The sequence below is a fragment of the Alosa alosa genome, chromosome 8, assembly GCF_017589495.1.
Source record: "Alosa alosa isolate M-15738 ecotype Scorff River chromosome 8, AALO_Geno_1.1, whole genome shotgun sequence".
NCBI classification, from domain to species: Eukaryota; Metazoa; Chordata; class Actinopteri; order Clupeiformes; family Clupeidae; genus Alosa; species Alosa alosa.
Genome location: NC_063196.1, coordinates 22,052,100 through 22,067,377, shown reverse-complemented (window position 1 = coordinate 22,067,377; position 15,278 = coordinate 22,052,100). Strand labels below are relative to the sequence as shown.

General features: G+C 39.7%; 1 protein-coding gene across 1 annotated transcript; it reads left to right on the top strand.

The window, feature by feature from the left end:
* Nucleotides 1-200: 200 nt before the first annotated feature.
* Nucleotides 201-15,172, top strand: LOC125299881. Its single transcript, XM_048251368.1, has 3 exons — nt 201-446; nt 10,068-10,314; nt 13,904-15,172. The coding sequence occupies exons 1-3, from the start codon at nt 294-296 to the stop codon at nt 14,422-14,424; spliced, it is 921 nt and encodes a 306-aa protein (XP_048107325.1). The 5' UTR covers nt 201-293; the 3' UTR covers nt 14,425-15,172.
* Nucleotides 15,173-15,278: the final 106 nt, after the last annotated feature.

Sequence of the window (15,278 nt, the reverse complement as noted above, 5' to 3'; positions counted from 1 at the left end):
CCGGACAAGCTAACTATCTTGTGGGAAGGTTGTTGTAAGTCAGTTGAAAAATTAAATTTGATTGACAACTGAAAAACGTCTGTATAAAATAATGTAAAATACACCCCGTCAGGTAATCCATGTACTTTTTGGCAGAGCCGTAGATTCGAGTTCGGACAACTTGGGAATCGAGTGGTCTGGGCGGTCACGTGGTTCGTGGACGCCATTTTGCTGACCATCCTTCATGAAATCCCCATTATAACTGTGAAGTAACTAGAGAAAAATAATAATAGACTAGTGAAAATTGGTACAATATGCCCAACTGTGCCGCTTATGGCTGCAGTGTAAGACCGGGAAGAGGGAAACGGATGCACAATTTCCCCCGTGACCCCATAAGAAGGAAATTATGGGAGCAGAAAGTCAGAAGAAAAAACTGGAAGGCAAATAACTACTCCATATTGTGCGAGGTGAATGTCAATTTCTCTCTTCGACTTATGTTAAGAATGTATATAGTAAAAATATAGTAATGTCACATCAAAAAAGTTCTAACAGCTTTAGAAATGAATGAAGTGTGAAGCTTAAAAACTTGTGATCTTTCCATAGTCATGACTTGAAGTTAAGCTTGTCTAATTTCGTCACCTGTAACTCAGATGTAATATACTATGAAAACCGCACGGGCCATAGACTGTATATATAGAACTGGACAGTGTGGCCAAAGATTGTTAAGGCGGAGCAAGATACTTCGTCGTAGTTCATGTCTATGGGCGCGAAATGGGGATCGAATCCTGTCTGCATAAAGAGGCGTGTCGATGACGTATTGACGAGCGTACATTGCAACCGGCCAACAGCAGCTGCATAAATAACCGGCGCACACCTGATATAAGGTTGATTTTCTCCAGACTGGAATGCTCAAAAAATGCTAAAAAAAATACCTGAAATGTTCAGAAGGGTTTGAGGATCATGAAACCGCCCGAAATTCACATTCCTAACTCTATAGAACCAAGACCTTAGCATATGTGGTGAAATTCTGAGCTATGCCCATAGACTTCAATGGAGCAGTCGCTGCCTCTGCTCTGCATAAAGGGGGATTTTGACCCCCCCCCCCCCCGTGATCCGGGTTCCCGGAAGTGGCTCCTGATGAAACATCTTGTCTCCTTTAACAATCTTTGGTGTGGCTGCATTCTATAGTTTTCTATGGAATTGAAGCCGCCCGGCGACGCCATCTTGGAAAATTTGGAGCCAATTTGAAGTGCGGGCTGCGCAGCAAAAGTTGAAGCATGCGCGAGTGAAGAGGAGTCGCGGTCAGGCACGCCCCACCAGTTGCCACTCAGTGAGTTAAACACGCCCCCTTGTCAAGTGAAACCCGCCCTTCTCCTTTCCACAACGCAGGGTCGACTTCGGGCGCAGAAGGCTAGCTGGCTGGATGAATTTTATGGCTGTGAGTTAGCTAAACAAAGTACAAACAACAATCGGTTTGTTCTTGCCTGGTAAGTGTTGCGTATCAACTGAAAAGTTTTTTTTGTCTATTGGTGTTCTTAAATCGCCTAAGAGAGCTTATTATGTTGATTATAGACTGTGACAATTTAGTATGGTGAATACTAATGAGTTAACAACAGAAATACGGACAGCAAATTAGATGTTAACGTTAGCAGTTACATTAACGTTACCGTTAACGGGAGGCTAAGTTAGTCGTTGAAGTGAAGATTAGCACACAGCTCCCGTAACAGTCGATGCATGATATACTTGGTTTTATTAGTTGTTGCTGTTTTCAAATATCTCAATCTTAATGTATGCCATCTCAACATGGAGTAACCATTGACTGTACATGGGGATTAATAACACTAGACAGTCAGTACAGTATATGATATGATAAAGCAACGGTATGATGTGTTAAAGCAACGCAAGTTAACGTTAACGTAATGTGAAGCATGGACCTCATCAACTCATGTTAATGTAACTACTAGCCAGTTTGCCAGCGTTGCATTTTTTCTAACGTTAACGACAGACACCTCTGTTAGAGCTACTTCTGTGATGGTAGGTCGGTAGCATGGGCTGTAAAAAAATAGATCGGTAATGCTAGGTCGGTAGTTGTAGACCGCATAAGTGAATGATCGATAAATGAAACGCCTGCATTAAACACTACGCCAAGAACCAGTCACTTCCCAGGGATATCGGTGAACATTTGAGAAAGACCTTAGTTTGTCATCTAACGTCCATGATCAGTCATACTGATAACGTTATTTTTCAAGCTGACGCAAGGTAATAACATTCACACCGCATATTTAAATGTGTAGTTAACATTAGGTAGGCTGTGAAGTTTATTGCACACACATATTTAATTAATTGGTATTACTAGTGGTGTTGAGTGCCTGATTAGATGCTTTGTAATGTTGTAAAATTGTCTGACTAACTTTATTGTAACTTTCCTTTTTGCAGGTAAGATATGGGTGATGGCTGAATGTACTGGAGGTGGCGGCAAGGTGGTCTCCATGATCTACATTAGTCTGCAAGCAAGGGAATGCCTACGTGAAGTGGTTTGGCTGGAGTGGTCTGAGGTGGCATGTCCTCCCCCCTTCTCCAAGTCCCCTGACATCCATCTCCTGACATCATTACCCACCGCCACTGGATCAACATGAAGCCCCTTATACATGGGACATGGCACAGCACCACTACGCTCTGAAAACATGTGACTTTCAATAACTTGCGGGCACCAAGAAAAGTCTGCCGCTGCTCTGAACCTTCTGTTAATGTGACATCATTCATACTTGAGTCTGTACACATCCCTTTGTTTCTATTTTCTTTTATTGATGTCACCCAAACTTCAGCTTTCTGTATGCCCCTGAACTCACACAAATTGTAAATTGCAATGCCATTTAACCAGTGGTGTAGTCTAGTTAGTTATTTGTAGTGGTGGGTATAATGTGAGCAACCCCAAATGTTATTAAATACGATCCTTGCCTATTTTAAATGAGTATACTGAGATGATGATGCTTTTTAAATGGGTTTACTGTGTAGTCCTGTGTATCAATGAGACTATACCATACCACGGGTCATTTAACTGCCTTGGTATTTAAGTCAGAGGCCATTGCTTAGTATTTAACTGTAGCCTACACAAAGATGTAGACGTTACTAAAATAATAATTATTTGTTGATACTAAATCAATATTGAATGTTTTTTTTTTTATTTCTTTTGTGTGATCTATCATTCAGAATGCTGTAACATGACTGGTCTTCAATCAGCCAAAGAGGACACATCGTAACTCCTCTCCTAGTTACTCTCCAATGGCTCCCTACAGTAGCCAGAATTAAATTTAAATCTCTCACTTTGGCCTATAGGACACTGACTGGATCTGGTCCTTGTTATTTTAATTAACTTCAGTCTTAAACGCTAGGTCAAATTCAAGACTCTTTTCCTCAGTGGTTCCATGTTGGTGGAATGAGTTGCCCAGTGCTCTTCGTTCTTGTGATAGTTTTGGTATTTTTTAAGCACTTCTTATACATTATGGTTTGTATGCAGTAGTACTGTTTTATTTTCATTATAGGCTGTTGATTAATTTGACATTTTTTATTATTGATATTCTCTTTAATGTAGTCTTACCATGTTTATGATATTATTTATTGAATGGGCATTATTATTTATTATTACTTTCCCCCCTCATTGTTTATTTCATTAGGCTATTGATTGATCCCTGTTTTAAGTATTATATTGTTTTGTATTTGTTAAGGGTAACCATAACCATCATCATCATAATGTGGTATTTTCTTATGCACTTGAAACAAAAGAATAAAAAATGTTTCTTTAAACGTAGTACCACTTTAAACACATCACACACTGAACAGCAAAGTAGCTTCCTGATTATGTGTAAAATGTTTACAGAGTATCCTGATGTAGTAGGTCCATGTTCTCATATTTTTACAGCTGACATGAAGGCTGCAGTATTACATTTTTGATTTATAATGGAGCACCCTCTCTGGTGAAAGCCTAGCAAGCCTGTGGTAGAGGCATACGATTACAGACATATTGAGAGAGCCTATCAATGAGTTGTCACAGTTTTCAATTTAGACGTATTATTTTGAAATGGGGTACGTCTATGGGAGGATTTACACATCACTGGGAATACCTGATCAAATCATACCAATGCAAAATGCTTCTCCAGCAGTGCAATCGCAGGTAACAACGATACCTTAACTCAGCATTTTCAGATACCGCTGTTATGAGCATACTAAGCAAATTGTCCATTTGTAACTTTGAATCCTACCTCACGTTAAGCTATGGTCCAATAATGTGTTCACTAAAACACAAGTAAAAAGTTATTTGTCGGGCTGATTCATAAATGGGCATACCGATGTTGTCGACCTAGCAGGCTAGGTGGCGCTTATTGCCATTCGCAAAAAAACTAAGCAAGAGTTAACGCTAATGAAACTTAACATCGCCTTCTCCAGTGACAAAGTGTATTCAAATGAAGTTTCAACGATGATGGCGGCAATCACTGGTTACGTTAAACCATTTGAAACAAGTAGGACTGTAAATTATGGTGACTATGGCTAACGTCACTTCGGATCAATATAGCAGAGCCCTTTTACTTTACCTATCAACTGGCTAATGCTAGCATGATGTAGCATGCTATGAGCTAATATACTTAGCATCTACGAAAAGAACAGCACATATCTTTTTTTCACAAAGAATCTGTAACAACTAACAACGATGTCTCTTACAAACAACTACACAATGTATGACTATCAATATGTATTTAGTCAGACTGTGATAAGATATAGCCTAATGATAATAACAGCAACACTTATTTAGGTTAGATTATGTGTCGAAATCAGGTGTCGCTAAAATAAGTGAGTGATGGCGCAGTAGTGTCTGCAGCCTAGACGGTAAAACATAATGGACAAAGCTGTCGTGGTCTGCAGCCAGCCAGCTGTCAATCATAGGTGTAAACACGCCTTTTTAGATTTGTTAATATAACATTAAAAAAAAATAATTTCAGCGAAAGAAAAAAAATTGTGTGTATTGAAGCATCTTGAAAACTATTTTTTCGAATAAAAAGTTGTTGATACAAAAATAGTTTTAGGTGAGAAAAGTGACATGGAAAGTTGGCTACTTGGCCATTGAAATACATGGGGATGGGCGGAGTTACACATTGTACTGCAGCCAGCCACCAGGGGGCTCTGGACTAACGCTCGCATCACTCTTAACAGACGGCACACTGTCCAGTTCTATATATACAGTCTATGGCACGGGCATGTAATAGAGCATCACAGTCCCGCCCACAGGAGTTTCCGGAAGTAAGAATTCAATGCAATTTCTCCATTGACAATTCGGGTATAAGCCATAAAAACTTAACTGCACATGGTAGACTCAAAACCAGCTACGGCTGTACTAAGTTTATTGTATATGGTCATATAGAGGGCTTAAAATTCAAGGGGCACTAACCTTGTTTTGAAATAAATGTCTTTTAATCGCGATTCCTTGGATAAGTACTTCATTACCCACAATCCTGAACAATCCCACAATCCCACAGTGAGGCCTCTGATTGGTGGAAAGGCCGTTATGATCATAGTTTGAAACTTTATTAGCGAAAATTATTGACAAAGATGGCGAAAATCTTAATGTGAATAAAAACTTTCTAGACGAACATTGGTACTTGTATCAACAAGGATTGTGGTTTATATATCAGATGAACTTAGTCAGGGCCAATACACCATCAAATAGAACACTGTAAATGCTAGTTTAAACACTTAACTTTTCAGGTAGCCGATAGGCTAATCATTAGCCTTTCAGACATTAGAATGTAGCCTACATGCTGCAACACAGGTATGAAATATAATGTTTTAGTGGCCTTGTTGTTTCAACAATTCATGTTTATAGAATCTATAAACATGAATTGTTGTTTATAGGAAACATCAACTTAGTCGAGGCATAAAAAGCCCTGTATATTCTCATTAAGTACTTAAACCTTTGAACTAGCTAGCTAGCTGATAGCACATGCAAGCTGGATGCTACCACCGGCTAGCAGCTAGACACTGCAGTAAAATGGTTAGCAAACCGTCCATGCCCCCGTAAATATTTCACTGTTTCAAAGATGGAATCAAGAGTGTCCAAAGGGGTGAAAACCACTTTAAATCGGGTCACATTATTGACTGTTGTGTGTCCGAGGGTTAGCTTGTGGGTTTTGTAAGGGCCAGCATGAGGGACAAGACCTACAAAGTTGTGTGGTGAGTTTTGCAGGGAGGTTGGTAATGCTAGTTAACATTAGCTAGGCTACTGTAGCCTTCATACTGTACGAGTCATATCATCAATCATTAACCTAGGAATACTTCTTCGTACATTTAATAAATATTTTGTGTAATAATTCACAGCAAACTGAATATGGTGGTCCAAGAGCAGACCATGCACCAGTCCATGCATCAGGATGGGAGTCAGATATGAAGCACTGCACAATGTTGCTAACGTTAACGTTAACCGCTTTCACACACACACACACACACACGATATAAAATACATGATGGTAAAAATAACATTCAATACCAAAACACTATTATTTGCACGATTACTCCTGAAATAACTGCTATTAACTGCACATTCACTATATAAAAATCACTGTTTGGAGGAAAGGGTTTGCGTGCTGTCGCCGGTTGGAAATGATTTCGCGCTGGTTCGTTCATTGCTTATATATTATTCAGTGAGGCGCGGTGGTTTATGGGATGAGTAGTTCCTTCGCTCGGAAATTAAAATATGTACACAGTCTTGTACCTTTGACTTTTTTTGGACTTTCTCTTCGTTTTTTCACTCGAAATGATATGTTGTATGCTTATGAGTTACTCCGTAGCTGATTAGCCTAAGACATGCTCTAAAACTCTTTAGATACAGATTTTTCCAAAACGTCAATGGGAGAAATGAATGGGAAATTTACTTCCGGAAACTAAGCTCTCTCGGAGGAGGGGCGGGACTGTGATGCTCTATTTACATGGGGTCTTCACTATAGCCTATACCAAAAACTATGCATAGTCCGTCGTTTATGTGGGTGGGCTCAGAGTCCGTTTTCTCTATCACTCTGGGTGGCTGGGCTGGTAGAAATATTGGGTGGGCAACCAAGCAAAATGGTCAAAACACACAAACACAAAAAATCGATACTCCCTCGCTTGAATTTCTGCAGCCAACACCCAGGCATAAGGATAGGCAGTATTTTTGATAGGCTACATGTATGAATCATCATCATGAAGGAATTGTGACAGATTGATTTCAGGTTCAGAAGAGAAGTTAAGTAAAAAGGTAACTTTCCCAGTAATGCCTTATAAACAAAAAGGAGGCGGTGTCTTTCCCCATCATAGAGGGAAGACCATCCTACATGTAAAACATCTGTAGGTGGCTAAGTAGAAAAAAATGGTGGGCCGATTGGCCTACACACTTCTGCCATCTAGACTCTGAACTGACTCCCCCAGTCAAGGTTGCATAGCAACGGCAATGTTTCATAGTTTGTCTTCACCGAAATGGAGTTTGTGACACCAGAGCCTGTCTACGGAGGTGGCACTAACCCCGCGGAAATCATCATGTTTGATAGGTTGTTAATACATTCTGAAAACGTTATTGTTCTGATCAAGGTCATGCAAAATAAAGCTATCGACTCAATAATGATTCAGCCTCTGATTCCTAGTCTGCTTATTATCTGTTATTCGTGAAAAAAATCTCATCTCGTCATGTCTTTAGGTAGTGTCTTCACGGCAATTTCTTTCTTTTTCAAATATCTCAATAACAGCCAACAAACTCGTCAGTCAAAAGTTAAGTCATGTTGAAAAGAGGCTGAACCTTGCAAACGATTTACATTTATAGACCACTGAAACCACGCATGAATCACACGTGAAAATGATCATCACGTTAGGTTGTGACTGGTTGTGAGCAAGATCTAACGCCCTCCTCCGCCCGGCGTACATCGAACTAGCTCCCGCTTAGCATTAATAATCGCACTACTTAAACGGCACCGACAATCAAAAAATCCAGTGGAAACTAGATGGCAGAAGTGTGTAGGCCAATCGGCCCACCAGCTTTTTCTACTTTGTCACCTACAGAGTTTGACAGGTACGATCTTTCGAAACGCCATGTTATTTCCCATAGACATTTGACGACTGGAAGTTGGATGGATACGGAGGTTACAGAGGCGTGACTTATTCTGGAGAGGTCTATCACTCTCAATGGAAGAGGTCCCAGATGGATGTGAGTGAAGCTAGGTGGAGCTAAGCGGAACGAAATTCATCTGGCGAGAGTCAGGTTATTCTAACCCACCTCAGTTATAAAACGTAGTGAACTGTGGTAAATTGCATCAAGTGATTTCAGTGTGGAAGGCGTTACATGCACAATGTCACCTTAGTCTAGGACTGCCATTGCAGATATAGATAATATGTAAAAGAAGTATTTTAAATACAAAATAGTATGTTGTAATTTGTGTTTTATTTTTTTAAGAAAATAGCTTCATATTTTGTATCAAAATACTTTATTGGTGGGTATTTTTGTAAATATTTTTGGTAAAACCAATGACCTACTTTTGGTAATCACACGTCATGAAAGTGCAAAACAGAGTTGTTGTGATCAGAATATTGAGATTCAAGTAGATGATCCAGTGCAAGATGAGTAATGTGTAGGTTGCTCACACACACACCAACCTCAAGCTTCTTGAGAACTTTAATCAACCAACTGAAAAGCATGGAACCGGTTATGTGGTGGCCCTGCAACAAGTTGCCCATGTATCGCCTAAACCAACACGATAGAAAATGTATTTATTTAATAATTTGCCCAGATTTGTTGTGATCTCATTGATCATTTTGCCCATCTCTGTCAACAGCTAGAGTATCTGATAATTTTGCCCCCCATAGTATAGCACTGTAGCTGTCTGGCTGTTCAAGCAGGTTGTAGGCCAACGTAGGCCTACTGCTCAGCTATGTACCAGCAGCTAGCTACCATTAGGCCTACACTCAACACCAACTCATTTACATCCAAGCTGAGTTTGAGACTGCACACTGCGCAGATGCACAACTAAAAAAAAACCTTTGACTTCTTGACTTTGTTTGGTTGGGCAAGACACAATGCTTGACCCCTGCGTAGAGCTGTTAGTCTCCCAAACATTCCTCACCCATTATCCAGACATGCATGAATACATTTAACTCAAGGGAAATTGATATAGCCATAGGTTATTTTGAAAATGATGACTTTCTCTTCGGCATTGTCGTAGCATATAGCGATACAACCGTTAAAACGAGGCAGATATGAAGAGGCATTGCAACAATGTTTACAAAGATACATTGTAACGTTGCCTGCAAAGATTATGCAGACTACTTCGATTGACTCTCACACACAGACACACACACACACACACACACACACACACACGTTGTCACTGGACACTTTATTGATCTTTCTACGTGGGTTTAGTTAATGATTGGGCATATCAGCTATGTAAGAGAGATAAACCAGGACATTTTAGCACGCAACTCAAAATCGGGACTGTTCTGGTTAAACCGGGACGTCTGGTCACCTTATCTTAAAGGCATTTTTTATGTATGCTGAATTAACTAGCCATGTTTCCAAGCTGAATTTTGAGTTTATTGCAAGTTTTCTGAAATGTTATGCTTACATACATAAGTTAGGCATTATCTAATTAATTATGCACTCATGCGCACAATTCAAATACAGAAATCTGAGCACTGGATTAAGTCAGATTAAAAAGTCCTGTTTCATTTGTTTAACATCTTAGAGGACAATGTTACAGGTGGAAAGAAACTACTCTTTTAATTACTAGACAAATCTGAAAATATTGCCTGTGTGGCCTTTAAAAAAGTCAATGTCCGCCATGTTTTAACAAATGAAGTGCTGTAATCTAGGCCATGAATGCTACATGAATAAACCACTCTGGAAAAAAAAACTTCAGAATATACATACTAAATAAAATCAGAAAGTTGTGCTATGTACTGTATGTGCTATTGAAATAGATTTCGGGCTCAGAATACAAGAAAAGGCTCACTTGTTGACAGTTTTTTTCTCTATTTTCTTGACACCACCCATTAAAAAGTTCCTGTCGTCTTGCTTGTAGGACCACTTCGATGAAACCCAGTATGAGAATGGCAGAGTGGACGGCCTGAGGAGGCTCAAGCCGAATGCTCTCCCAACGCACTTCGTCTTCACGACACCACAGCGCCACAGCAGACCCACCAAGCAAAGTAGGACAGAAGATGAACCGTGTGTTGGTGGACAGCAACACATACAACACACACAACGCATACAACTCGACCATGCCTATTATTCTACACCCTGTTCTGCATCCCTTGAAGTTAAAACAGGTAATTATGTTCAAGGTCAAGTGAGAACTGATTCAAGTTGTTTGGTTATCTCCATGAGCACAGGAGATGCACAGTGCAAAATGCAGGTATAAAGTTAATGTAATGTGCACATAAAAAACCTTTTGGAGAGTATAAATTCACTCTTGCTGTATTTTATTTGTAGGTGTTAATAGTTTTCATTAAAAGTGTCTACATTAATCAAAACACTAATTTACATCATCAAATAGCATAATTCTTTTTATTATTAATTTCAGTAATGTTTATAATTGCAAAGTCTCAGCATGACTTATACTACCAGGGACGGACTGGCCATCTGGCATACCAGGCATTTTCTCGGTGAGCCGACGCATCTTTTGGGCCGATAAAATATGCTATGTATAATTTAATTTGTTTGGCCAACGACCAGCCCAAAGGAAGGACAGTCAGCGGACCATTGGTTCATTTTCCACACTGACACTGGACTGATCCAATAACAGCTCTTGTCGAAGCTTGTCGAAACTGGCGGGTGTCAGTGCCAATTAGGGTTGCAAACTTCCAGGAATTTTCAAAGTTGGAAACTTTCCATGGGAATTAACGGGAATATACGGGAATTAATGGGAATAAACAGGAATTAACAGGAATAAACTGGGAATTTTTAATATGGCAAGTTAGTCTATAACAGGGAACTTAAATGTAGTGGACAAAACCCCATCTTGCAGCATAATATTAGTTAAAACAACCTGATTTAATGCAATTTCAGTCAAATTTCTACCCTGCACATACGTCAATCCCATGCACACAGCAATCATCATAGGCTACTAGACGTAAAGGAAACCTATGGTGCGTTCATGTGCATGGGGAAAATAAATTCCCAGTGAAAACATCATCTCGTGGGAATAACTGGTGTGAAACTGGGAGAAGTTTCCCAGAGTTGCCCAGTTATGGGCTTGTCGTCACTTTTGTCCTCATTCAAATTGGGGAACGTCATTTTGCACTGTAATTAAACTGTAATGGGACGATTAATCTGATTAGTCTGATTAAGCTTGACAATTTATATATAACTTACATAATCTATAAGGTTTGGTTGGGGTGGAATGTTGGGTCATTTTTTTTTTTTACTTTTTACTTTAATTCTAACTGAAGAAACTGATAGTCAAGATAGTTAATGTTCCAACCAATTGGATTTTGTTGTTGAGTGGCGTGGTGTATCTTGGGCAGTTCAGTGGTTTCAGTGCTAGCTTAGCACGCTAGTAAACCATATGCAGAGAATGGGATTCCCGCTAGCATGGTAGCTAGCTTTGTATGCTAAGCTACAAATCATATTGGTTATTATGAAACAAAATGTTAATGCTTGTATTTGAAAAAGTAGGAATTACCAAAAATTCCCAGTTAATTCCTGTAAATTCCCATTAATTCCCATAATTTCCTTTAATTCCATTAAAGTTTCCAATTTGGAATATTTCCAAAATTCCCCAGCTTAACTTCCCATGGAAAGTTTCCAGTAAGTTTCCGGAAATTTACTGGAAATTTTCCGCCCCTTTGCAACCCTAGTGCCAATCAGGGTAGGAATTTCACGGCGGCCACGACGGCCATGGCCGTCCTTGCCCCTTGCGTTGGCCGTGATGCCTGTTTAAAAATCAAAGGTTTACAGGTCTTACGCAGTGGAGAAAATGACAGCGCATAGCAAGAAAGATGTGCGTCCAAATTCACCACTCCTCTCAGTTGAAATACTTGCGATCGCGAAGTAGCCTAGGCTACTCATCACACAGACACATGGATCACATCACATGAAAGAGCTTTTTCTCCTCTTTTAAACAATGTTTGCCGCTAATTGCTGTGGCGAACGGTTCGCGAGAAAAGTAAATAATATGATTAAATTGAATCATAACATCTACTTAAAGTTCTGCGCCCATCTCCCTACCCATTCATCTCGGTGGAATACTTCACAAACCCTTTGTTTAACACATGACAAACCATAGGCTTCTATCAGAATAAACAGCAGACCTTACCGAACACAGAGGTGTAAAGCATTCCCCTGTACAGTTAGCCATTCCAGAGTATTTTGTTTTAAATTTGCAGCAAGGTCTACATTCATGTCTCCAACTTTGGTCTTTAGGTTTCAAAATGTGTTTAAATTGTTCTACATTTCATAACGGCCAAATACAAAATAAATGTTACAAATATTGCCTAGATATAGGTAAATATTAAAACCAGAGGATATACAGCTGACTAAGTTTGTGAACTTAGAGCCTTAATGATCACAAAATGCTAAGCATGCATTTAGGCTATTTGATTTTCTTAAAACTGAGCTGTGCTTAAATTGTTCAATACATGATTTCATAACAGGCCAAACATAAAATAAATGTTTATAGCCTAGATATCTGTAAATATGAGATGATCAGATGATTTACAGTTCTATGTAATAGGCCTATGTCATGTTTCATGTTTTGTAATTGTGGAAAAATTAATACCAATGTAGAAGCTTAAAAGCTTACAATATTGCAAGTAGGCTAGCCTTTGTCAGCAATATATAAGTTTGTTGAATTTAACTGAGGATGTAAGCAAGCATACAGAGCAGAGGGACAGTGAGCAGCAGCAGCTGGTGGAGAGTGTAGCCTAGTTGAGGCTAGGATAACATGATAACAATAACTCAGTGGTGATGGAGTTTGTGTGACATGACATGCTGACGATGATGCTTATGATGACTTAAGTTAACTTAAGTTTTCTAAATAAATGATTTGCAAACCTAGACAGCAAAAGAGTGTCAAATCGACATTAATTGTTGGTCAGATTGATCAGTTTAAGTCAGATGCCCAAAATTCAACATCGATGGCATCGATGGAGTGGTGGTTGGTCTCGAAAGTTGGCTGTCAAAAGGGTTCTATCTCGGAAGGGTTCTCTTGGTAAAGATGGACTAAAAGACTGTAGTCTGTCGGAAATGTAGGCTACAAAATGTCAAGTCATATTCATGCACAAGCTAACTAAGCTGTATATAACTTATACGATAGGCTACTGAAAGACATTAAAGGGTATTAGTTCTTAGCTGTACTGTTCTAAATGTACCAGCAATGTAGGTAGGTAGTATAGCCTACTACAGGAATAAAATATTTCCACCAACAGGTAACAAAGTTGCCCTGTTTATTTTGTGTTGTTTCAATTGTCCTATAGTGATAACTGGTATACATTACAATAAGGTCTACCACAATCTAGGTTACACATGGGCTTCAGTAATATTTTGGCAATGCTAGCAATTGAGCATATTATAGTTTAAATGTAACCGATTGAATAATTTGAAATGATACTTTGAATTCAAGCAGAAACTCTTCTTTCATAATTGCTTGTATAGCCTACTTAAATATGGAGGTCATGTGCTCCATGGGTACCTCTGATCAGTCAGAGTGATAGTGTAGTAATATGCCAGGGCTGTACTTTTGTGCCAGTCCATCCCCGGATACTACTACACCATTAAATCTTTCTCAGCGTCTTTGCAGTCTGAAAACAGACTGTACTGACGGTGTGTAATTCAACCCGTGTCTTGTTAGTCTGCATACCTGTTCCCATGTTTAACAAATGTTAATGCTTCTACTCCTTTCTTCTTATTCTGTTCCAGAAATCGAAGTTGGCCATGAAGAGTTTGATCGGACGAACAACGCCTACACTGGTGGGACTGTGAGCGAGGAGATGGTCATCACCAAGACGATCAGCGGGGAGACGGTCATCAGCGGCGAGACGGTCAGCGGCGAGACGGTCAGCGAAGAGACAGCGGGCAGGGAGAATGTCAGCGGGGAAACTGCAAGCGTGGAAGAACAACTGAACGGCTTGAAAAACAAAGTGTTATCACTCCAGCGGGCTCTTGTGAAAGAAAGGAAAGAGAAGTGGAAGATCATCAGGCAGAGAAAACGACTCGAAGCAAATGTTTCAGGAGTCTTCAACACAAATCAGCTTTACAAACTTAGCCAAGCAAGTACACGGGGGACAAAATGGTCAGCTGACTCAATCAAAAAAGGTCTTCAATTAATGTTGGCATGTGGTCCTACTGGATACAACTTGCTTCTTGCCCAAAATCAACCTCTGCCATCAGCTAGATCACTACAAAGAAGATTGCACATTGTTAGGGAAGAAGGTTGTTGAGAAATTCACTTTATGATCAAAGAACGTCACCTTCAAGCATGTAAAGATGTTACATGTCTTTTAGAAAGATAAAGACCTGAAGCTTGCACCCAAACTTACAGAAACACACTTAGGTAAAATGAAAGTTTGTAATGCCCTAAACTTTAGTGAGTTCTGCACTGCACTACTAGGTCGATTCTGAAGGATTTGATCCAGACCTCCTTAACAAAGCTTGGTTCTTGGATTTTTTCAACAGATGGTTGGATCTCATGTCAAGTAGACACCCTGGCATGGCATTGAGTCAGCTCAACCAGGATTCACATGTGGCTGCACTATCACATCTGCGCTCTGCCATATGGGTGATGAAGAACATGTCTATTGTGGAAAAAGGCCACTGGAAACCGGTGCAGACAGGTGCGTCCTTTCAACAGTCTGAACTTCTCTCTAGAGGCCATATCTGTTCTTCCAGGACTGCCTGGAAAATCTCTTTGGATGGAAAATTCAAGCAGACACTGAAGATCACTACTGTTGCACAGTTTTGAGGAAGATGACCGTGCTTTCCTTGCAGAGTTTCTTGATCAGCCACCCTCAACGGGAAGGAACCCTGACATTACTCTGCCTGTTGATCTCAAGATACAGACCTACCATCTTCTTCAAGGCATGGTAGATGCAGAAAGGAGCAGCCTGCATGATGTTACAAAAGAGAACAAAATTACAAAAAACAAAATAACAAAATTAAGTTAATGTGCTCACATGAACGGCCATTGACTAAGAGGGTATTGCAAAAAGTATCGCTAACATAACCACATCCAAAGTTGGCATGGTTCTCCTGTCACAATACGCCAGAAGAGGAGAAAATCATCTTTTTAAGTAAA